Here is a 25,242-nt window from a genome sequence, read left to right as displayed (position 1 = left end):
CCTCATTTACCAGATTTGGTCAACCAGTTCATGGTAAATGATTGAGTGATTGTCAAAAACAATTGGTGCAAATAACCGTTAAATCCTCAATGTTAAGCACAAGATAATTGATCGATCTATGTGTTGTGCCCTTGCACCTGCCAGAAGTGTGGTCATCATGAATTTGTGAAATTATTTTCTCTACTTGAGGCATGGCTTAAGTGCTAGATATCTAGTAATGAAAGTGAGGAGACTACAAGTAATGTACCTCTCACAATAGATCCATGGGAGAATTTCATATTGTATACTTCTCAACAAGGATTAGGGACATTTTAAGGAGTTCTGCTATGGAATCTACACAATATGTATACATTTATGGGGCTGATTTAATTTTTAAATAATTTGATTTATATTTTCTTGTCTTTTAGACACCAGTGAGTAGATAAAATCAATTACCTTTAAAAATGTCATGTTCCACCCTTCTTTGCATCATCCACCTCTGAATGTTTGTCAGTGCATTGTGGAGGCATTAATGGTGCATTTGCAACAATGCATTCGCTTTAAAAATTTTGGTATTCTGCATCAGTGACAAGCCATGTTTTTACAAGGATATGATGTTTTGATTGATTTCACCTTGATTCTTTTTTTTTTTTTTTTTTTTTTTTTTGAAACCTTTATTGACATCGTAATCAATTACACATATGGGCCTACAACCCCCGGGGCCGGCCGCTAGACACGAAAATCACAGCAAGCAAGGCTATCACAGTCAGTACCTCGGGGAGCAAAATCTCGTCGCTAGCAGACTCCCAATCTTGAACAGCCCAGGTAGGAGATCAGGATAATAAAGGTTTACATTTTATGATGAAAGGATGAAAGGATCAGGTGCCAAACAGTTTCCCAGATAACGAAAAATGGCAGGCAGAGCGATAAATGTCAACAATATACAGCAATCTATCTTAGCAATGGCACTTGAAACAGGAAATTAAGGATGTAGAGAAAGGACACGGCCATTGCGTCTGCAACCCCCTGCCCCAAGACCCAGGAGACTCCACGGAAATTATGGCACTCCGGAAACAGTAACGATTGACAACAACGGAGTACTATCCTACTGATCCCCGGAAAAGGACAGGAAAGAATAAGAGAAGAAAAAGAGGCCATGGAAAAAGGAGACGAAAGACTAAAGAATCCCCCCCCCCAACCCCCCACCCTGCACCTCTGCAGATGAGTACGGCCCCTCCCCCCAGCAGCGTGCCTGTCGCCCCGGAACCAGACCCGAAATATAGAAGAAACAGAGAAAGGGAGTAGAAAAAGAGCCCCCACCAGACGGGGGGGGTTGAGAGAGTATTAATAAACTGGAGGAGGGCCTACAGAACACGCCCCCGACTTCTCCCTCTTGCACCATACGTTGTCCCATAAAGCAAGCAATAAAGAACCCCAAATCGACCCCGTCGAGAAAGGAGAAAGGAGCAGTGCATATTTAGTACATCCACAATTATACCGTGTGAACACACAACTCCCGAGCCCGCCCGCCTAGTAGGTGACCACCTCTGGAGGGTCAGCATCATCCTTGGCCACTCTTTGAAAACCCACCCATGCCTACCCCACGTCCCAGAGCCATGTCCAATGTCACCAGGGAAAGAGGCGTCCAATAAAACTCAGGAAGCAACACACACCGGTAGGGTAGAGGGCTCAGAAGATCGATACAGTCAGTTCTATGGAGGATCGTCTTTCCCAATGCCGAGCCAGGATTTACACTGCACACCAGGCCCAGGGAGGCGGAATCAGCCAGAGCGGGCGACCGTAGCCTGGAGGCTGCCCGGGTCATCGGAGGCCACGCACGGGTCGAGGCCACCCCCCCCCACTCAGGCCAAAGACCATCGGTACCGACCAGATCCACCGCCAGCTGATCGCACGTTGACATTCTGTCCGGAGAGTCCAGGCGTGCACTATTCACCGGGGCGATCACGACGTTGTCCCCCCGTGCGCGGCATGAGAAGTCCCAGCGTACCTGGGGATAGGCAGGTGGCAGCTGCTCCGACGCCGATGTCACTCCATCGAGCTTGCTCCCCAACACCCAGGCGCCGTGAATCAAGGTGGCGTGTAGGGCACCGAGAGCCTCGAGAAGGTCCCCGTACCCCAACGCAGCTCCCGGCTCCCGCTCCGCTACGTTCCTCAGAGTCGCACCCTCCCAATCCTGCTGAGACCCGGTGTACAGGATGTTGGACTCTGTCGCACCAAAATAGCCACAGGGTAGGTCCATCCCAGATCGGGACCGGGACTCAGACACAGGCGCCTCGGGTTCCATGGCACTGGTGGCAGATTCCGAAGGCAGACAAACAGGGTGTCCGGTGTGTGGTCCTGGGCCACAGTCGCCCCCACCACGGACCAGCGCCCGCGAAAATCCGGGAGCGGCCCGCGAAAATCACCAGAGAGTCTTGAAGTGCCACCTCGGGCACACACGCGTTCAGCTACGCTTTAGACACCCACTCCCTGGCGACTCGTGCGGCGGGGGCCGTAAAGCTATGCCCCAAACTGCGTCAAATTTTAGTGTTGTTATAGGCCACGTTAGGAATGGGGCGAGCTCAGGTACCTGTGCGGTTCTTCCCGGGCACCGTCAGACACCAACAAGCCAGAAGGGATCCAGCACGAGCTCCACACCCTCCGCCGAGCTCCCCCCCAAATGAGTGGGCCTCCTATTCAGTTAGTCGGCGCAGGCAGCACAACAGTCTCTGCTAACGGTATGGGACCGAGCGTTTCAGGCTGCACTGAGCCGCACCAACCTGCCGAGTCTCCCCGCTCCGTTAGCTCAGGATGACAAAGGCCGGGGCAGGGGGGAGCGGACACCGCCAGCAGGTCAATGGCCCTCGAGCCGGGCTCGCAAGAAGGTCCCCGCGGCCAAAGCGGCCGCGACAATAGAGCGCGGCGGTGCGCCGTGCTATCGCGCCACCGCCGTGAAAAAGGGAAGCCGGCCAAGGGCGTCTCACCAGGGGCCACAGTCAGGTGGGGGCATAGATCGGATGCCCCGGTGCAGGTCCAGGCAATTCTGAGGGCAAGCAGTGGTCCCGGTGAAGCGGGGACAACAGGAGTAATCCTTTGTTAGGGACGAGCCGCCGCCATCTTCCCCCTCGCGGTCGGCTCGCCCCGCCTCACCCCGGTCAGAGCGTTTCGGTGCCGCTCCGGAGCCCAGTCTCGGCTCCCCAATCCTCAGCGCTGCTGCTGCCGTGTGTCCGCCCAGTCGCCGCCCAGGCCGCTCGGGACAAGGATCCCTTCGCCGGCCCCACAAGTTGCGGCGCCACCGCCGGGTGTCCAACCGCCCGGCTGGGCTCGTCACTGTGCGTCCCGGCTTCAGGCCCTGGCGAAGGACGAGGCTTCCGGGGACGATTTCTCCGCGGTTGGACGAGCTACGAACACCGGAACCGGCGGGATGGGGTCCGTCGGTATTCCGGTCACGGGATCTGTCGAGGGAGGAAGCGGATCAGTGGTCAGGATAGTCGCGGGCGAGGATGGACGGCGGAGCTCCCTCACAACGCGGCCATCTTCAGCCCATGCTTCTTCACCTTGATTCTTAATGTTACTTCAGGCCTTGCTTTCTGAGCCTTATTTGAGTCAAGCCAAATGGAAATTCTACAATATCGACACGAACACCCACATTTTAAAGGAGATGTTTCTTTTTGGCCATGTGTCACACTGTGTATACAACCTCTTGCAAAACACTTTTTTTTTTGTTCTGTTTCATCGTCTTTTGCTTCCTTGTTGCTAGTTTCAAAATCGTAATCTACTTTTATAAAATTATTAGACCTATGAAGCATTGCTTTTTCAGGTCAAAACATAAATATATTAAAACTGTTCTCTATTTTACTTACTTGACTGATGCTTTTTCTAGAGCAGAATTACAATTTGTCTATCATTTTATGCATCCTGGTTGTGGAGCATAGTTTTAAGTAAATCTGGTCAGTGTGATGCAAGTAATCTTCTGCGTTTTAATTTGTGATGTGACATAGGTGGTTATGAGACTAAGGAAATGCTCGGTATTAAAACTGAAGCAGTTTGTCCAAAATCTGCCTTAGTTTACTGCTGGACTGGGCCCTTTTGCAGGGTCATCCCTAAACTTTTTTCCTTTCTTCTAGCCTTTTTTCTGACATGGTGTTGGTGGTTCTAGGACTCTGGGCACTTTAGCACTGCTGTCCAGTGTAAGGTGCTTGTGCTCTCTGTGTTAAATATGCTAATGATTGGTCTACACCTGTTTTAGCCTATTTAATTAACCTGTCAGTCCCTTGTAAAGTGGTATCTCATATACCCAGGGCTGGTAAATTAAATGCTGCGGGTGGGCTCGGAGCGCTGATTCCGCCACCCACTAAAGTAGCCTTTCAAACCTATCTCAGGCCTCTGCCATTGCAGGGCCTGTGCGCGCAGTGTTACTTCCGCTGTGACGTGGCACCTAAAGTGCGTGCCATGTTCGTGACCCCCCTTTTACTACATGTCAGTCACCCGTAAGTTAGACCCTAGCTAGCCCTATGGGCAGGGTGCATTGTAGGTAAAATATAGGACATGTACCTTAAGTGTGTGACATGTCCTGGTAGTGACTAACAGCCATTTTGATTTCCCACTACTATTGGGGGGCCTCCCATAGGAATGCATTGGGAATTCCCTGATAAGGGTTTCAGTGGTAATTCCTGATATGAGAGGCGCAGCGTGGTCAAGTTTGGTATATCTGGAATAGTGATAATAAATGCTGCGCAATGGTGTGCGCAGATTTATTACAACTATTTTAGAAATGTCAGTTTTAGAAGTTGGCATTTCTGTGTGCTATGGGTCTGCCTGCCTGATGTGAATTGGATGTCTGGCTTGTGAGTGACTGGGGCTGGGAGGTGTGTGTGGCTCCAGGAGGGGCAGGGTGAGTCCGCACTAGGCTGAATGGGACATCTGCATTGAGAGTTGTGGGGGGAGTAATCCCGTGACCCTGGATAGGTCTGTGCCCAGCCTGGACAATGCTGGCTCCGCCCCCTGTGGTTCGTTTGATCAATGAGCCCCACCTGACAAAGGGGAAGAGGAGCTTGCAAAACAAAGTGCTCCAATTCCCCCCTGAATCAGTTGCATGTGGTTACCCCAAACCCTACACTGCAGACAAAGGAATGCCTAATATAAATATAGGGGATGTGACCCCATGAAGGGAGTGCTGTGCTTGTGTTTACTTGGAGGGGACCCTCTGCCAGGAGGAACCGCTGCAAGACCCAGATGCTGTCTCCTGGGGGTCCCTGCATGCTGGCCTGCATCGCTGTGCTGTGCTCTCCCCAGCACCAAGGACTCTTTAGCCTGCCTGCTTGCTAGCACCCTGTGAGCGCTTTGCTTTTATTTCTAAGACCGCGTTGCTCTTTGTTGCTGAGAGGAGCGCTTCCATGTTTGGCCTGCAGCGCTGAGCTGCGATCGATTTCGAGGGAATCCCAACGTAGGGATTCCCCCGCATTGCTGGCTTCTTGTGGGAGCCCACCCCGCGTTATGCTATTTACGAACGGGAGCCCACCCTGCATTTGGATATTTGTGGAACCGGAGCGGGAGCCTACTTCGCCGGTTCGTGTCCCCTGAGGTGAGCCCTAGCGTGGGCTCGTGTAAATTCACCGCCGCAGCCAAGCCGGAAGTCAGGCCGCCGTGCCTGACTGTGGGCAGGGACAGAAATGAGGCAGGAAGTGTGACGGTGGGTAGGCGGAGCTCCCGTGCCCGTGAGAGCCCCGCAAGTACAGGAGACGGAAGAGCCTAGGTCAAGGAGGGAGCCTACCCTGCCTTCGCGTGGACCCAGGAAGTGCCAACTGCAGCCTAGGACTACCAGAGCCTCGCAGGCTCCACGTTCGAAGTCCCAAAGAAAGGAGCAGAGTCCTCGGAGTCCCCAGTGAGTGAGGGCTCCCAGGGGGGAATTGTCAGTGCCTATGAGTGGGGGCTCCCTGTGGGGAATTATCGGGACACATTGTCGGTGTCCGCCCCCGCCCTGAAACGGGCAGGTGGACTGGGCTCCACGTTACGCCCCAGAAGAGTCCCGTTACCGAGGGATTCCCCTTTGAGCATTTCTTTTGTGCGCTCTTGAGGCCTGGGTCGTGGCAGGGCCCCTGTGAGCTTCCCAGCTGTGCCCCCGTAGCAGGCAGCTGCAACGTGGGGCAAAGGTTAATTTTAGAAGTCCCGGAGTGGGGCTTCAGTGGCACAGCTAGTGCCAGGGCTCATTTTTGTACTCTGCTGCACCGCAGGAGCGTGGGCAGCCGCAACAGGGGGCATTCTTTCTTTTGGGAGGAACGAGGACGGGGTGAGATGCACTCCTGCCCCAGCGAATTACGCTCTTTGCTTCAGATGCATTAGCAGCCAGAGGGCTACTTGAGAAGCCCTATCCTACCGCCCTAACTGTTGGACATAGGGCATTGGAGCCCCAGTGTATGACTGGTTGGCCGGGGAGGCAGTTCAGTAATTACGCTAAGGTGCTGTGTGCACTTGATGGGTGTACTGGTAGGGCGCAAGGCCCTAAGGCGATGTATGCACCTGGTCAGTGTACTGTGGTGCACCGCTGATTTATGCCCAAAGGAGTTATGCATAATGTGTTTGATGTGTAATGTGATTTATGCGTAATGAGATTTATGTGTAATGTTGGAGTTATGCCTAATGTGATAATGCTGATGTCATTATGATACCGGTAGATATTGGTTGTGTTTTAGTTTTTACTACTTGTGATGGTTCTGACAGTGGTCCGATTGGCCCTGTATTGTATATAATCCCCTGTGAATATTGGCTAGTGCCAGTTGACACAGTGTAAATGTGTGATTATGTTTCTAATGTTTTTATGATAATACAAAGGCTATTTTTTATATAACGTTGTGTGGAGTTTCTTTTGTGGTGTGCCTAGTGTGTTGCTGCTGTGTGTGTGTGTTGCGTAAACGCTTTACACATTGTCTCTGGGACAAGCCTGACTGCTTGTGCGAAGCTACCAAGGGGGTGAGCAGGGGTTATCATCAGTGTGTAACTCCCTTGCCTTGACTAGAGTGGCGATTTCTGCCTGGCTTTGGCGCAAGCCTTAGCCAACCAGAAATCCCATTTCTAACATTTACCATTCCCACGATCAGCTTACCCCATTCCCTTTTTATCTCGTTATTTGCTGCTTATGCAAAGTGTTTTGCAGTCCTCTCCAAAGGCTATTGGGACTGGGTTTATGGATGAAACGATGATACTTTGCTTGTAACTGGACAATAACTGTACATGTATGTGAATCAGTTAGTTACTTTATTTATTGTCCTGATATAAATGAATGTTATTTAAACATTAGATTTGTGCATTTTTAGCAGGAAATTTCTCTTTAATTTCTTCATCAGGGAGAATTGGTGACTGCATCCAAAGCAATCATCGAAAAGGAATATCAGCCAAGAGTAATAATTAGCACAACAGGACCCAACCCCTTCAACAAATTCACAGATCAAGAGCTAGATGAGTATCGAAAAGAAGTAGAACGCAAACAGAAGGATTCTGAAGGTATGTATATTTTGTTTTCCTTGAATGTCTATAAGGTAACACCATTGTTTGGTGTGCTACCAGTGTTCTAATTTCTAATCATGCCATGCTCTCTAAAAGTATACCTGTGTGGTCCTGAAAAGCAGCAACTATAAATTACTGCTAATCTCATAAATGTTATAATACCTTGAGACAGCCATTATTATAAGGGGCTTTATGAATATAGACCGCAGTTGTGTCTATTTCCAATGTTTTTAGTAAATAATCAAACTGTATTTTTCACCTAACAGTTCCTACCTGTGGCCCATATTTTGAACGTTTAATAACTACTTTCAGATCCTTAAAAAGTCCTTTAACTCAAATGTATTTATAGGTAGTTATGTATATTTGTAAAGGCAAGTAATACACATTCAGTAGTACCATATTCCTGGCTTTCATAGCAGAATATATTTTCCCCCACCTAAAAATCTGTTTCAATCTGCCTTTCTAAAAGTAGGGGCAAAGAGATTCCTACTTCCACATCTCAAAATCTGTAAACTGTAAAAAGCAAAGGCATTTTTACAGTTTCTTTCCACTTTGTTCTCATATTTGGCACTGATACAGTTTCAGAATGTAGATTTGCCTTCTCATGGAATTCTATTAATTGTGTTTTGTCCTAGAAACTGATTACATTTTTCTGATTACTTTCTGTAGCCTTCAGTAATGCAAATAGTTTACATTAAAATCCATTTGCACAAGTTGCCAGCTCAGCAACTTCGTATCTCCCCCAAATGTTGCTGTTAGAATTTGGGTTCCTGGTTGTTTGGTTTTGAGCACCAGCAGTCCCCTAATTTAACCTGTGCTCACTCTCTGGCAGTTTAGCACAGAGCAGTCAGGCTCAACTTGAAGGCAATGTGTTAAGTTTTTGTGCAACACTTCGAACAGAAAAAACAGTGAAACCACCACAAAAAAGACTCCACACCAGTTCAGTAAAATAAAGAATATTTTAATAAATAAAACGAGACTAAAATAACAAAAATCCAATAAGTAGAACTTGAGATAATGATTTGATAAAAAGCGCTTAGAGCAATAATTGCTTATTTGGGATATCTGGTCACGCTGGACCGGGGATAAAGTAAAAAGTTCAGGTAGAATGCGATGGAGCATGGGCCGGTTATAGGGACCAGCCTTGGCCTGCTGAACAAAAGTACCTTAGTCCAGGATATGTCGAGGGTCCTGTCGACAGCGGGGATGCAGGGTGAAGATGAGGCAATGTGTCTGCTCTGAGGAGTGCAGCAGCGATGATGCGTCAGCTCCGAAAGTGCAGCAGGAATGGTGCGTCGGATCCGATGAGCGTCGGGCCTGCGATGTAGAGTTCTCTGCAGCGCCGTCGAGACTGCTCTTGACGTGGATGCGACAACCTTGCGCCGGGAAGAAGCATCGCATAGTGGTGGTTCCGAAGGCGATGCGTCGACTCCAATCCACGCAGCTATGCATCAGTTTGGATCCGTGCAACAGCAGCGATGTGTCAGTGCTAACCACACAGCGGTGGCAATGCGCCAACTCTGAACTCCTCAACAACGGTGATGCATTGGTTCTGCTGAAGCATCACATTATCCCCCCCTTTCCAAGGGTCCAGGACTGGGGTGGCGCCACTTGGTAGGGCAGACTCATAGATGGCAGAGTCCAGGTGCAGAAGCAGGTAATTTGGAAGTCTTTTATGTCCTTGAGACTTTAGATCATGAGGCCAGCCAACTCGCCCTTGGAGTCACTCTGGTTTCAAGGGATGCAGGTCCAGTTCTTCTCACCCAGGCAAGGAGGGCACCAGGTCAGCACAGCAAAGCAGGAGGCCAGCAGGATAACCATCTTTTCAGCAGCAGCAGCACAGCAGTTGTCTTGGCAGAGTATATGTAGGTCCAGAAGTGTATTGAAGTGATGGTATCTGAGGTTCAGTTCTTATACCAAGTGGTGCCTTTGAAGTAGGGGAGACTTCAAAGAGATGCCTTTGAAGTGCACAGATGCTTCCTGCCCTGTCTCCAGACTCACTATAGAGAGGGCATGCAGCCCTTTGAGTGGGTACAGGGCACAGCCTACTCAGGTGTAAGTGATGCTGGGTCTAGTTCCTCCCTCCCACCCTGTCAGGATAGCCCATTAGGTCACACCTAAGCTCCCATTGTCTAGGGGAACATACAAAGCGCAGCTGTCAACACCCCAGACAAGTGATCGGAGCCGGACAGCAGGCACCAAATGGCTAAAGCAAGAAAATGCTTCTAAATGTGGCATTTTTAGAATTGCAATTTAAAATCCGACTTCAACATAAGTTATGATTTTAAATTTTGATTCCAGGAATACCAAACTTGGGGGTCTTCTTTCTTCCCAATTGGAGATTAAAATTACAATATGTAATAAGGTAACTCCAATGTTATCCAGTGAAAGAGACAGGCCTTGCAGTAGTGAAAAACTAATTAAAGAGTTTCTCACTACCAGGACAAGTACATTACAGCCTGCACTCTGGGCTGTTCAGGGCCTACCCTAGGGGTGTGACTTATATTTATTAAAAAGGAAAGTTTGGGTCCGGCAGGAGATTTAACCTGTCAGGTTGGCATGGCAGTTTAAAATTGCACACACAGGCTCTGCAGTGGCAGCCCTGGGACATTTTTAAAGGGATACTTAAGTGGGTGGCACAACCAGTGCTGCCGGCCACTAGTAGCATCTAATTTACAGGCCCTTGGCACATGTAGTGCGCTTTACTAGGGATTTATCATTAAATTATAAATGCCATTTGTGGATAAGTTAGTGTTACCACGTTTTTATAGAGAAAGATCACCAGCGCGCATTGGTCAGCAGTGGTAAAGTGCACAGAATCATAAGGACAGCAAAAACAAATTCAGGAAAAACTGGAAGTCTGAAGGCAGAGAAAGATCACCAGCGCGCATTGGTCAGCAGTGGTAAAGTGCACAGAATCATAAGGACAGCAAAAACAAATTCAGGAAAAACTGGAAGTCTGAAGGCAAAAAGTCAGAGGAAACCATGGCAAGGATGCCAGGTCAAACAGTTAAGTTATTTAGTCCTTATCAGTGAATGTTCACCATATTTGGCTTCTTGATGCTAGGCTAGAAAAGAAGCTTACAAAGCTGCTACTTGCGTTCAGTGGGTAAGTAGATTGAAAAAGCAAGGTTTCTAATGCATGATGGAAAAGCTACTAAAGAACAGGTAGATTGAATATAATTGGGGAAGTGAGTTCCACAGCTAGGGACCCTGGATTGAGAACTTACAGCTGTTAAAGACTCTATTAAACTTGAAACCTTAAGTAGGACAAATTGCCTTGTGTATTAGATTGTCACCACCAATTGTTTTCAGCAGAGTGAGGTCTTAAATGATCACTTGTTGAAAAACAACTAAATAGAAAACATGATTAAGAGGGCGGAAACAGCACTTATGAGTTCTAGCAATGAATATTGTGTTACTTGAATCTCCCAATGACATATACATAGTGTCTTTGTTTAAAAAGCTCAGTGATGTTGTTAGTAGAAATGTGCGTGTGTGCGGGCCAATAATGTATTTTATATTTGGCTAATAAGAGTGTCACAAGTGCTCTCCCTGGTCTGTGGTCATGGATCAATTTAAGGGTACTCAATAACTTTCCTCATCAGTTAGCACACTTTCCATTCCTGGCGCGTGCCTAAAATTACCATCACAGGGAGAGGAATTAAATCAAGTGGGCTACTGACAACTGCATTAGATACACAGACCAGAGAAAATAAGAGCAAAGGACCCCAGTGATGTGTTTTGCGACGGTAATGCTGGTTAGGCAGATGTTCTTTGGTCACCTGCCTGGTGGCCATCAGAACTGGATTTGGCCCCAGCACCCAAATTAGTGGTAAAAAACCTGTGAGTCCGCCTGGACCAATCCCTTTCTATGACAGAATAAACATCAGTTATTACAGGTTCTTGCTTTCATATGCTGCGTTTTCTGAAGTCTTTCCTTTACTACCACTCTCCACAAAAAAAACACTTTTCCCGGCGCCGGTCATCAGCTGTCTGTATTATAGTTATTCACTTTTGGCCTCCATAAATGAGAAGCTGCTCTCTAAACTTAAGGTAGTTCAGAACATCGCCGCACCTCTTGTATGTAAACTCCCCCCTGGCACGGCAACCGCCCCTCTTCAGTCTCTACACTGGCTACCGATGAGAAATGGAATTAATTTCAAGATCTATTGTTTAACCCACAACGCCCTCCATTGACAAGGGCCCACATATTTAACCTCTAAACGTTTGTTTTACACCCCTCCCAGACTTTTAAGATCTTGTGACAAGGCCTGGCTTAAAGTCCCTAGGTTTAGAAAGGCCAGCTCAGGCTGCAGATCGTTCTCCTTCCTTGCCCCTCATCTTTGGAATAAACTGCCATTGCAACTATGCACCAGTAAAAATAACTCATTTCAGAAAAGCGTTTAAGACCTACATATTTGACAGAGTGCCTTCTTTTGCCTGCTGCTTGTCGTCTTAGTCTCGTGCCGAGATACCCCTTTGGGGATGATTCGAGTGCGTAATAAATTAAAATAATATAACATAAGTGGAGAGAAAGAGTGCACTGCTGAATACCGTAGGATTTAGAGAGGCCGAAAAAGGAGAGGAGCTTGTACAGGTGATATATGTGAAATCCAGAACACAGAGTGGAGAAGGATCGCAACCAGAAAGGAAAAGAGATGAAAGAGATGTAAATAGATACATTATTAGAAATGCCTTGGTGGATCGGAGGCAGAGACATGGTAAAAGATAATAAATAACATTTGAACAGTGGTTATATCAACATGAAAGAAGAAAGCATGGCAGATCAGGAAGCATGAAAATAGAAATAAATCAAGGCATGGGAAAGCACTAGTGAAATAAGATTGTGTGGAGGAATGGGCAAAGTTCCTGACGCTCAAATAAACATACATGCATGCATGCCCATACAAGCAATCACATACCCCTCTCTAGAGCCCACCATATAGCATCTAAAACACTTCATGCTGATTGTTATAAAGATGACCAGAAGGCAGGTAAGTAAGAACTCTTCTTTAATGGTCATACACCACCACAGGATCCAGCCTAGTCAGAGGAAGGGTGCAATGGAATGTTGGTGACAGGGAGAGGGAAGAACCAAGGGAGGAGGAAGGAGGGGGGGGGAAGGAACGTACCAAGTAGGCGATTACAACACACCTCCCTGCATAGGGCAAAGAGAGACATAGCAGATTTAACAAGCAGCGAAAGGTCACTGCAGAACAATGTAAGCAGTAGAACAACAAAGCTAGGTAAGGAACCACAAGGAACATTTGACAATAATTCTCATTTAACACAGTAGTCTCTGGTCCATACAGGTGAGCTCCTTGCTCTCATAGACCTTCTGTGACTGAGGGTTTGCAACTCTGTCTCCGGGTCACTTCCGTTGTCCAAGTCACCCCCTTGTCCATGAGGAATGATTCTGTCCATGCTCCATGTTTGGCCATTGTCGAGATGGACTACATTCCTACCCACACTAGTTATTTTGTAAGGATCCGAAAATCTTGACGCTTCTTTCCTGCGTGCTTTAGGTAAATCCACCCGGACCCAATCACCTTCTTTGAACATTTGTGTTTTTACATGTTTGGTCTGGTCATACCTGACTTTGTATTTAGCTTGGTGTTCCTCCACTTTCCTTGAGATTTCACCTCTGTTTACTACACCGGCGTCCTTCCTTGGCCCTACCGGTGGAGTTAATTTGGTCTTCGGGATCCTTCCTTTGAGAGAGGTGAACGGAGAAACCCCAGTCACACTGTTTGGAGAAGTGCGATAGGCCCATACTGTTTCCACTAACGCTGAATTTGCTGGTGTCCCCATTACTTCTGCTCTCTGCAAACACTCTTTGAACAACCGGTTGATCCTTTCCACTAACCCGTTTGCACGGGGACAGTACAAAGCAGATTTGAGGTGAGTGATGCCCCGGTGATACAGAAATTCTTTCATCTTGTCCGAAGTGAACTGTACTCCATTGTCTGTTATAAGGGTATCAGGTAACCCTTCCTCAAAGAACACACTTTCTAAGAATTGTATGAGGACTCTTGTGTCTATCTGCTGGACACATTTGTAGACCAACCACCTTGAGTGATAGTCCACTAGCACCAGAATGAACCGTTCCTTTAATGTTCTTAGATTGAGGGGACCCATGATGTCCAAGGCTAACTTTGACCATGGTCGATTAGGCACTTCGACAGGCGACAGGGGGGGCTTGCGGGTCTGGTGAGTTTTGTCACTCCGGCTACAGTCTACACAATTTCTCACCACCTGTTCCGTCATGGCGTCCATACCTGGCCACCAATATTCCAGTCTGATTTTATTCTTGGTTAGGCTTCGCCCTAAGTGTCCTGCATGCGCAAGCCCCACAATCTTTTCTCTCAGGTTCTCCGGTGGAATCACTTTCTCCCCTCTGCAAACCACATTGCCTTGTATATTGAGTTCTACTCTGACATCCCAGAATTTACTTAAACTGATAGGAATATCATTCTTGTTTTCCGGCCAACCATTCTTGATGAACTCTTTAATTGAACACATCTCTGCATCATTTTGCATACTGTCATTCCATTCTTCTTTTTTTAGGCATGTGAGTTGCAAAATCACATCATCACATTCACAGCTAACAGGAGCACTTTCTCCCTCTGAGGGAGACCGTGACAGAAAGTCAGCAACCGTGTTTTGATGACCTGGCATATATCTCACACAAAAATTGTATCCTTCCAGTCCCAAAATCCATCTAGCAATTCTGGGAGTGGTTTTGTTAGCCCCTTTGGTGGTGAAAGCAAACATCAGTGGTTTGTGGTCCGTCTTTACAGTAAAAGGGATACCCCACAGAAAGAAGCGGAAGTGTTTAATCGCCCAGAAACAAGCTAGTGCTTCTTTCTCCACCACTGAGTAGTTGATTTCTGCCCCCTTAAGAGCTCGAGATGCAAAGGCCACAATGTGTTCCTTGCCTTCCCCCATTTGGGTGAGACTGGCCCCCAACCCTTTATTGCTTGCATCAGTGCAAAGGATTGTGGTTTTGTTCGGGTCAAACCTACCCAGGGATGGTGCAGAAATTATGCTTTCTTTGACAAGATCAAAGGCCTTCTGACAGGCATCGGACCACACATACAAGGTTCTGGATTTGAGTAAGTTACGTAAAGGTTCCACTATTGAGGAATAGTTCCTCACAAATTTTGAATAGTATTCGGAAAGGCCCAAAAATGATTTAAGGTCTTGAACACCTTTAGGGGGCCTCAGTGTCCCTAATCGCCTTAACTAGGTCTATTTTGGGTTTGATCCCATCTTGAGAGAAGGTGTGTCCTAGATACTCAACCGATCCCACCCCTATACGACATTTCTCCTTTTTTAGAGTGAGCCCTGATCTTTCCAAGTTGGACAAGACCATCCTGAGGGTGACGTTATGCTCGTTTAAGTCCTTCCCGTAGATTAATATGTCATCTTTAAAACAGAGTGTTCTGGGAAGGTCTTTCAAGACATGCTGCATGATCCTCTGGAAGGCGGCCGCAGCAGAAGCCAACCCAAAAGGCATGCGACGGAATTGGAAGGCTCCTAGGGGTGTCACAAAGGAGGTGAGATGCCGTGAGTTGGGATGAAGCTCCACCTGGTGATAGGCAGAGGATAAGTCGAGAACGCTGAAACAACTCGCACCATTAATGAGGGTAAGCACCTCATGAATACGTGGAAGGGGGTGCCTGTCTACCCATATGTTTTGGTTAAGGTCCCTGAGGTCCACACAGAGCCTGGTGTCCTTACTGGTAGCCTTGGTGGTAAGAACAATGGGGGCCAACCACTGTGAACACTCTATGGGTTCGATCACCCCCAACGACAGCAATCTGTCTAGCTCATTTTGAAGAGGCACGTGCATTAAATGTGGTATGGGTCTGGCTTTGTGTGCTACCGGTTTGGCATTGGATTTCAATTTGATGGAATGCTGATAATTCTTGAGTAATCCTAGGTCATCAGAAAATACTTTGGGGAAATCATTGCAAACATCCATCCCTCCCACCGAGGGATCCACTAAGAGGACTTGGTCAGGACTGTTGGGGTCTAACTTAATCCCGAGTTCCCTCTGGTGTTTCCATCCCAACAAGTTGGACCCCTTCTGGGTAATGTATATCTTGCCCACCGTGTTCCTTCCTTTGAACCCTATTTCCTTAGTGGTCATGCCTAATAGGGGTATGGGGTCCCCATTGTAGCCTCCTGGTTGTATGTCCGGAGGTTGTACCGTTTCTTCCCATGAGGGAAACAGTTGAGAAAATATGGTGGCATCAACCAGGGTGTAAGGGGAACATGAATCAGCAAAGACCGTTAGGGTTTTGTTATCCAGGGTAATGTTGCAAGATGGGAATTTATCGGTATTGTTTTTGTCTTTAAGTTGAAAAATTAACTTGGGATCAGGAAATAATTGTGGCTCAATCTCCAACACCGCTTTAGAGCGCTGATCATGACATACCCTGGACAAATGTCCTTTTTTCCCACATTTGTGGCAGACAACAGAACGTGCTTGGCAAATCGGGTTATTGGCTAAGTGTGTAGGGCTCCCACACCTATAACACTTGAATTTATTTCCCTGAAGTGGGGTGTTAGCTATCTTACTTTTGTGATCTTTGCTTATGGCATTGACCTCCATGGTTTTGCCCCCTTCGCCTTTCATTTCAACCATACAATCTGCCGTGTGCTCAATCCCTACTGCTATATCAATGGCTTCCTTGAGGTTGGGATTGGCCACCAGGAGCCTCTCCTGAATCTTGTGATTGTTGGTGCACCTGACCAACTGGTCTCTAATCAGGGAATCCTGAAGGGACTCAAACTCACATGTGTTCGCTAGACCCTTTAAGGCTGCAATAAATGGTTTAACCTTCTCATTTTTTCCCTGTGTTCTTGAGAAGAATTTATGTCTCTCTAACACTACGTTTATCCTTTTACTGAAATGCTTTTCTAGTTTGTTTACTGCCACAATATACACATTTTCATCGTCATCACTATCACTTCCCCCTTCTGCATTAGTCGAAATGTCATCATAGACCTTGCGTCCCTCCACGCCCAAATTGTGTAGCAGGGTGTGTAACTTGCGTAAATGGGAAAACTTCTCCCCTCCAATAGCAATAAGATAGGACTCCAGTAACCCAAACCATTGTTTCCAAGGCAGAATAGGTTCTCCTGCCTCGTTAAGGAAAGGTGGGGGCTGCGACATATTAGCAGCTGCCATAATTTACAATAACTATGAGGGAGGAGGTAAAATACAGCAAAACAAAACAATGAACAACGTTGGAAAATGAAGAGGAGAAAACCCAATATACTCAAAATTGTTTTACACCCCACCCCAAAAGTCAATGTACATTTCAATATATGATGGAGCAGTACAGAAAATTAGCAAAGGTACCAGTTTGGACAGTCATGAAAATACAATTGAATAACCAAAATACACTACAATACTCTGGCGAACAACACCACACAGGAGGAACAACAGAACGTGTGACTGAGAATGTTAGCAAAGGGAAACTGAGCTGGTCAGCGTGAGCAGACAAGCGCGACAACAGTGATAACTGTGCCCATCAGTGACAAAAACTATGTGCAGCTGTGCCTGTCAGCGTGAAATGACAGGCAGAAGATTCCACAAGCTGTGCCCATCAGCGAAAACGAAGAAAACACATTACAAAGCAGGATTTACACAGCTATATCCTGGATATGTGGAGAATTTCTCTGGAGCCCTTAAGATGAAGAAATTGCTGTATTTTCCCCACAACCGGATCGTTAAGAAGAGCCACGCTGCCACCTGGTGGATGAAGTTAGAAACGCACCCCCATTCACCTCAGCTGAGGAGTGTCAATTATGACGGATCAGTTGCGAGCGCGCGAGAAGGAATGCTCGGATGCCGTCAGGAATCCGGTCAGAAATGCCTCACTTGAAGAAAACACAGAGGCTGCCGCACACGGCTATGACAAAGGCGAAGAAACAGAAGCTATGTTGAAGGTGCTTCAAACCACAGCCAATACAGCGTTGCTGAGGTCCAAGCAGTACTGAAAGCCAACCCCGTCGCACCCTCAGGCAGGCGCTGTGGTAACAGGTGCGGTAGCGCTTGATGGCCAAAAGCAGGGAATTGACTCCAAATGAGGCGAATTGCAACGAAGGCGGCTGAAACACTCCTTACGTCCGCAGAAGCAGGGGGAAACCCGACTAATCACACAGTCAAAATCATACCCTTCACAGACGGAGCCACGGCAGGACAGGAAAGGCAGCGCTAAGAGGCCCACACACAGAGCAAGTGTCACAAGGTCACGGAGGCGAAGCAAAAGTGGCAAACTCCCTCCTTCTCTCAGCCACATGCAGGCAGAAGCACACTTGCGAAATTGAAGGGATAAAACGCCTCTATAATCAGCACAGTGACAGTCTTACTTTGAAGAATTTAGAAACAGCGGAGCCTCCCAGGTACTCACGACCGCCGACACAGGAGAGCTGGAATTGAAGAATTGGGGGTGATGGTGAGCCGTCCCCACACAGCAAGACTTCGCCAGTGTTATAAAGATGACCAGAAGGCAGGTAAGTAAGAACTCTTCTTTAATGGTCATACACCACCACAGGATCCAGCCTAGTCAGAGGAAGGGTGCAATGGAATGTTGGTGACAGGGAGAGGGAAGAACCAAGGGAGGAGGAAGGAGGGGGGGGAAAGGAACGTACCAAGTAGGCGATTACAACACTGATGTTTATGTACATGTCAGAGAGCTGATCTGTAGGTGATGGGTCTTGGGGAGTAATTGGATCACACATGCTAACAGAAACACTCACACTTGAATATTAATGAAATAACATTCAAAATGCAAACACTGACATGTTTTCCACTTTTCACATATGAACTGGCATCCCCAAAATGTTTCATGCATGGGTTTTGGCAATGGGAGGTCGAAAATGTCTGTTTCTAACACACACACACACACACACACACACGCACTGACTTCCAGCAAATATGAAATGGTTATCAGTGTTTGCGTCTTTTAGAGGGTGGACTTAGATCTTTGCTTTCTCAACTATCCCAATGCTTCTGAAATTCTTAGCAGTCTCCTCATTTTCTAGCACCCATATTATACTTATGTGCGCTGCTCAGCACCCACAGGAACCAACAGAGAACTCATGAAAAGTCATCTACTTATGACTTACTGGCTCATCGGTAAGGCGTGTCCAGTGGCTAGAATTGTGACCTTGTGTTTCTAGCATTTTAGTTATTTGATTTTCCATTATTTTTGTACTGTGTTTAAATCGCAGGAAGTGTTTGTCACTTTTTGTGATACAACAGTGTCAAAGACTGTGATATTTCAATATTCAAAACTTGAGTTGAGTCATTGAGATCAAAAGTCAACTGCTGTGCTGTCCCCAGTGACACTTGCGATGTCACCGCTCTTAATGCTGTAATTTTGGTGAGATGTTTGATAAGGGTTTTAAAAAAAAAAGAGTTGAAAACTTCTTATAAGATGATTTTTTGTTTTTGTAGATTCACGGGATTTTTAGTACTTTGCTTCATTGGCTAAATATGCTTAGTTCTCATTATCAGACCATGATGATACTGATGAGTACCCTGGATTAGTCTTAGCTTGGATGTCCTACCCATCTACTTTTGAATCAGATTCAGGTCCTTGAGCATTGCAGTCTGGGATTCCATTTTTTCCTCCCCAGTTAGCATATGTATTTATTTGGGTGTTTTGTAAAGCTCTGAAGGAAGTGTGTACAGATGTCTGTATCACAAAATGACAAAGTATAGCTTAGAAGTGTGTAATAGACGGTGGCCATCTGAGTCTGGCAGGATGATGGGAAACAGCCCTTCATCTAATGAATGCAAAACCAACAAGGCTAGATTCAGACAAGTGATTGTGTATAGAGTGTCATTTCTAGACGTTTTCTGACTCTGAGGTAGTTTGGTTCAACTCTGACTTGAGGGACCAGGATATTACACAGTTTAGGGCCTAGTATATTACACAGTTTAGGGCCCAGGATATTACACAGTTTAGGACCCAGTACACCCAAAGACTGGCTGCTGTTTTTCAGCCACTTGAATAGATATTTGAGGATCATTTGTTCTGAAGTGAAGGTTATTTGTACGAGTATAGTGTTGGGTCAGTTTATGTAGCCATGGTGCATCCTTGGTGGCTCCAGCAAGCCTTATGGATAATTCCAAGTGCCTAGAAATTGATCCTAGTATCCACTGAGAGCCAGTGGATTGCTGACAGAACTGGATTGGCATGGTCACAACTTTGCAGCTTTAATATCCTAGCAGTTTGATTTTGAAGTCCTTGTTAATGAGCTTCTTTGTAAGGCCTCTGTAAATGACAGTATGGTATTATCTAAGTACCCCTTGACGAGGCTTCTCTTAGTACAGTCCCAAAAAGAACAATTTATGAACAGAATGCAGAATTTTTTGCTCACCATCCCATTCCAGTTTGAACCCAGCCATATGCAAATCAGTCTTGACCCTGCGCCCAATGGGAACAGTCCAGCCCGAACTGTCAGTCCAGCTCCTCCCTGGACTGGAAACAAGCATCCTAGGACCGGTTTCAGGCTTTCAGCCCTCGTCAGCCAGGATAGCTGGACTCCAGTGGTATGGAGAGCACGGGACCCACGTCTGGATATACCCGTCCCGCTCAGGGTGACAAATGCAAAAAGAACAATTGATGGACAGAATGCAGAACAATGTCATACATTCACCCCAATATAGAGTTCTGGGCCTAAATCCATCGTTTTTTTGCTCACCATGCCATTCCAGTTTGGACCCAGCCATATGCAAATCGGTCTTGACCCTGCGCCCAATGGGAACAGTCCAGCCCGAACTGCCAGGGCAGGTCCTCCCGGGACTGGAAACAATCCCATTTTTTTGCGTAGCACTTTTCACCCTAAATGGGATGGGTATGGCCAGACGTGGGTTCTTGCTCACTGTGCCACTGGATTCAAGCTAGCCTGGCTGATGAAGGGTAATACCCAGAGACCGGTCCCAGGATGCTTGTTTCCAGTCCAGGGAACACCTGGCGTGGCAGTTCGGTCTGGACTGTTCCCATGAGGCACAGGGTCAAGACTGATTTGGATATGGCTGGGTCTAAACTGGGGTGGCATGGTGAGCAAAAGAACAATGGATTTAACCCAGATCTCTTGACTGGGGTGAATGTATGATTTATTCAGCATCCCGTCCATTTGTTTGCATAGCACTTTTCCCCCTAAGTGAGGTGGGCATGCCCAGATGTGGGTCCCTTGCTCACTGTGCCACTGGATTCAAGCTAGCCTGGCTGATGAAGGGTAATACCCAGAGACCGGTCCCAGGATGCTTGTTTCCAGTCCAGGGAACACCAGGCGTGGCAGTTCGGTCTGGACTGTTCCCATGAGGCACAGGGTCAAGACTGATTTGCATATGGATGGGTCTAAACTGGGGTGGCATGGTGAGCAAAAGAACAATGGATTTAACCCAGATCTCTTGAGTGGGGGTGGGTAAATGTATGATTTATTCAGCATTCCATCCATCATTTGTTTGCATATCTCTCATAGTACAGTCCCACATGGAAAATTACAAGTTGACACACTTAACATCAGCTGTTTGGAGGCAGGTGGGCAGAAGGAGTTGAATTACAATGTTAAAGGTTTTCCATGTGTTAAGCTTTCGATCTAGTTGATGGAGCAAGATCTACGCAATGAGGTAAGTCGAAGGAGAGAGAAGTGAAGGTGTGGTGTCCTCCAAGTGTTCGTATTTCAGGTTTTTTCACCTGTAAGACACGAGATGCATTCACTCATCTAGTGTTTAAGCGTGGTCTACACAGTTGTGGATGTTGGGTAGATAGACGTATTTAGACAGATGTAGATGTGAGTACTTGTGAACTATAGTATTGTAAACTACCAAGAGGTCAAGGAGAAGCAGATCAGTTGTCTGGCCCTCGAGTGATAAGATAAGATGAGGTGAGTTGTTCTGCGATGACTGCCAAAGAGCTCTGTTTCTTTTTTTCTGTTCCTTTTGTGGATCTGACACCTGATTTAAGGTTGTGTGCCAACATGGGTTCCACATATACTAGTAGATGACATGTATTACTGTTTCTACTCACTTCAGACATCTGGGACTTGTACCACTTGCAGCCACCTGCGCTGTCCCCTTAAAGTTGAAATAGGGTGTATTTAATTTCTTTTAACTTTGCCTTTGAGCAGAACCATGAAATCCAGATTGATTACTTTAGAGTAAACTATTACAGCCGCTGGGTAATGTGACTTTCTGGCTATCTAGGACATAAAAAGTTTCATACTTACAAATTTTAATGAACCATTGCCCCAGGAAGTACCACATTTTGTGGAGGAAGGGACTCCTCAGACGTTTCGTCAATGGGTTTTTAGTGCTCATCTCTGAAGTCACATGATTATTTAGAACAGTCACTTCATAGGATTGCTTTAGGCTGCCTTCCTTTCCTTGGGACCTAACAGACCAACCCTTTATGGAATGCCATGAGTGGATGCAATCACAAGTGCTTTCAACTACCAGAGGGTCAACTGTGCTAAAGAAATAGAGCGAAGAAAAGAGCTTTGACCGACCTGTTGATCAATAAAACTATGAATAGAAAAGTCGAAGCACAGCAGCCTGTTGGGACCCATCCGCCATATGCCAGCAATGTGTTAAAGCATGTGCCCATTTGGGTCGGAACGTTTAGTCATGAATGTGACTTGATGTAACAGTAATAAGACATGACCAGCATCACGGTTCCATGTTCTGCAAGCAACTCCATTATAAGTGTAAAACACAGTGACATAGCTGTATTTGCTTTTCAAGACTCAATTAAAAGGCATCTTTTTGTTCGGAGTCCTCTATTAACATATGCATTCAAATATAGTTTTTGTCTGGTCATCTCCTGCTTTATTCATATATTTTATCTAGGGACCACGTACCAGTGTAGCCTTCTGGGTGTTCCTTTAATAATTGACCCCAACCAGTTACCTGCTTTTCTGAAGAAGGATTCTGTATTTAATTGAAACTGCCCTATTTAATGATGTAGAATTCTACTTAAGGTTTTCGATTGTTTTGAAGTGAGCTTGCCAATTATGCTGTAGAAGAGTACCGAATTTGATCTTTTTTGGCGTCTTCGTCAGTACGTTGATTTAAGGAATTTTCAAGTTTCTCGGTCACTGAACTGGGTTTGTATCATATCATTTGAACTGCCTTTTTGCTGTCAGCACAAAGTTCTTCGTTTGCAGTACCGTCTTTCTACTTATTTCACTATATCTGCTTACATCTTGTACACACTTCAGGGGAATTAACAGTGAGTTTGCACACACCAGAAAAAATTATGTTCCTGTGTGATATTATCCATGAACTATATGTTCTCTTTGGTAATCCCGTTCAGTTTGCCTTCCAAAACTCAACAGCATTCGACTGTCATTCACCATTCTAATGCATTTTACTGATTTTGGAGGATTTGTGTTCACATTGAAACAAATTAGCGCAATTTATCTTGTTTACATGTAGGTGAATGCAAATGCTGCTTTTCAGGTGAGAGCAAAGCAAGTCTAATTAAATGCTTTGACAGAATATTTTGAAATATGTAAAATACACAGTCATTGCAAAGAAACTTTAGTGGACTAGCACACATTTAACACTTGTACCTACCAAAAAATGTTTATTGTTGGAGATCATAAGAGACCACTTTGTTTCCATTATGCAACGGGTTTAAATCAATTAATATTCATTATTACACTGGTAAATAAAATACCTGATATCCTGAAATTACTATCTACTACATTCAGATAAAATGTTGGTATCATTGCATGTAGCTTTGTTTCTGTAACATTACTACATTCTGCATAGACGAGTTGCCAAAGCATGGAGAAACATTTGTGTTGAGGAGGAATCTGGATGAAGTCACGAGCAGTCTGCCTGAAAGTAAGTCTTCCAAACATCAAGATGTCCTTGATACCTTGGAAGAACAGAGAGACTTTCTTGCTACACCAAGAAGGTCACAGAAAGACCTAATAGCAGAAGTGGAGAATCAAGAGGACCCTAAGCAGTCGATGGGTTCAACTTTTCGCATGAATATTAATGAGACCAGTGAAAATTTATCCTGCCAAGCTGTGCAGCTGGATAGCAGTCAAGACGATTACCTTGAAGATGAGAAGTCACAACATAAGGATTTTCATACGGCTGTCATCAAAGCACTTAGATCCAACTCCGACCTTTTCACTGAGTCTTCAGGTATTAATGTGTCTGGCAGCACTCTGGTTTCAGTAACTGGATCGCTCTTCTTTCCTTAACATCTATATTACCTTTCAAATCTCCAGACGCTCCAGCTGTGCTCACCTCCTATCCAAAGGGTGCTTGCTCTATACCATGATTGGTTACTTTTTATTGTAGTGGCATTTGGTTTTCTTTTTTGTGACACTGGAGAGTTGCTTTCTCACACTTTCTCTATCCCGGTTTAAGTCCAGTGTGACACACTAATGGTAATCCTAAAGAAAATGACTAACTTTCTTTCGTGATCGTATTAACAAATACAATCAACATAAACCAAATGAAATTGTTGTTGTGCTTCACCAAAAGATGAGTAATGATTGTCTTCATAAATTACTTGAAATGACTGAGCAAAATTTACCTCGATTATCATTAAGAGAATAATATAAAGCAAGTACAGTTAGGTTTGCCAGTTGAAGTAATTCTGTTACTTGTTCTACTGTTTCCTTACACCCGACCAGATGGACAGGGAAGTTACAAATATTTTAGTGTTGTATTGTGTTTACATATATACAAAACAATAGGGCAACCCAATTAACCCCAAGGATTTGGGTATAATACGATTCGACAAAAATAAACCTTGAGGATTTATTTAGCTTATATTTCTTAGTCAAGCAGTCACCGTAGTGAATTTCATTTCAAAGAACTTAGAGAAAAAACAGTTATCACAGTTCATTTTTTATATTCATTTTTTGTATTCTTTTTTAGAAATTTCAACACAGCCAATCTTTTTTATAAATACAAAGAAAAATATATTTTCGTTTATACACTGGCAACACAAGACTACTGTCAATTTAACACATACAAACAGTAGTTATTGACACTTTTCATACATCGATGAACCATCCTTAATTGGTCATATAGCAAGAAAAATCTTGTTTCGATATTTACGATATCAGAACACATCAGATGAACACTGTTTATGCCAAAGAAGTGTCACAGCGTCGACGTTTCGGTCTCCTATCTGATAATATTAATCAACGAGACCATCTTCAGGACCAGAGTTGCACCATGTATTTCTACGAGACCATAAGCAGTTCCTAATCTCTTGAATTCATTCTTAACCGGTCTTCAACTGTAGAAGTACTTAGTTGGGGAACGCCAGCTGTCGTCGGCGCTTCGTGAGTCCGTAATCAATAACGGATATCTTCACCGGCTATACTTCAATTTCACCGGCTATACTTCAATTTCACGTCTCGCCAATTAGTCCGCTCGGACTAATTGGCGAGACTTGAAATTGAAGTATAGCCGGTGAAATTGAAGTATAGCCGGTGAAGATATCCGTTATTGATTACGGACTTACGAAGCGCCGACGATAGCTGGCGTTCCCTAAGTACTTCTACAGTTGAAGACCGGTTAAGAATGAATTCAAGAGATTAGGAACTGCTTATGGTCTCGTAGAAATACATGGTGCAACTCTGGTCCTGAAGATGGTCTCGTTGATTAATATTATCAGATAGGAGACCGAAACGTCGACGCTGTGACACTTCTTTGGCATAAACAGTGTTCATCTGATGTGTTCTGATATCGTA

General features: G+C 45.6%; 1 protein-coding gene across 20 annotated transcripts in view; it reads left to right on the top strand.

The window, feature by feature from the left end:
- The window catches only part of ADD1 (adducin 1), a 573,879-nt gene that overhangs the window by 528,169 nt on the left and 20,468 nt on the right, over positions 1 to 25,242 (top strand). For 13 of the 20 annotated variants that reach the window (XM_085642512.1, XM_085642520.1, XM_085642508.1 and 10 more), the window contains 2 exons: positions 7,323 to 7,479; positions 23,291 to 23,674. In XM_085642512.1, coding sequence (XP_085498638.1) covers positions 7,323 to 7,479; positions 23,291 to 23,674 — 541 coding nt within the window. The remainder of the gene's footprint in view (positions 1 to 7,322; positions 7,480 to 23,290; positions 23,675 to 25,242) is intronic. The other 7 variants (XM_085642521.1, XM_085642517.1, XM_085642522.1 and 4 more) reach the window with 1 other exon arrangement.

This window comes from Triturus cristatus, chromosome 2_2 (assembly GCF_964204655.1).
Source record: "Triturus cristatus chromosome 2_2, aTriCri1.1, whole genome shotgun sequence".
In the NCBI taxonomy this organism is placed as follows: Eukaryota; Metazoa; Chordata; class Amphibia; order Caudata; family Salamandridae; genus Triturus; species Triturus cristatus.
Note: the sequence above shows the minus strand (reverse complement) of the source record. Positions and strands in the feature narration are given on the sequence as shown.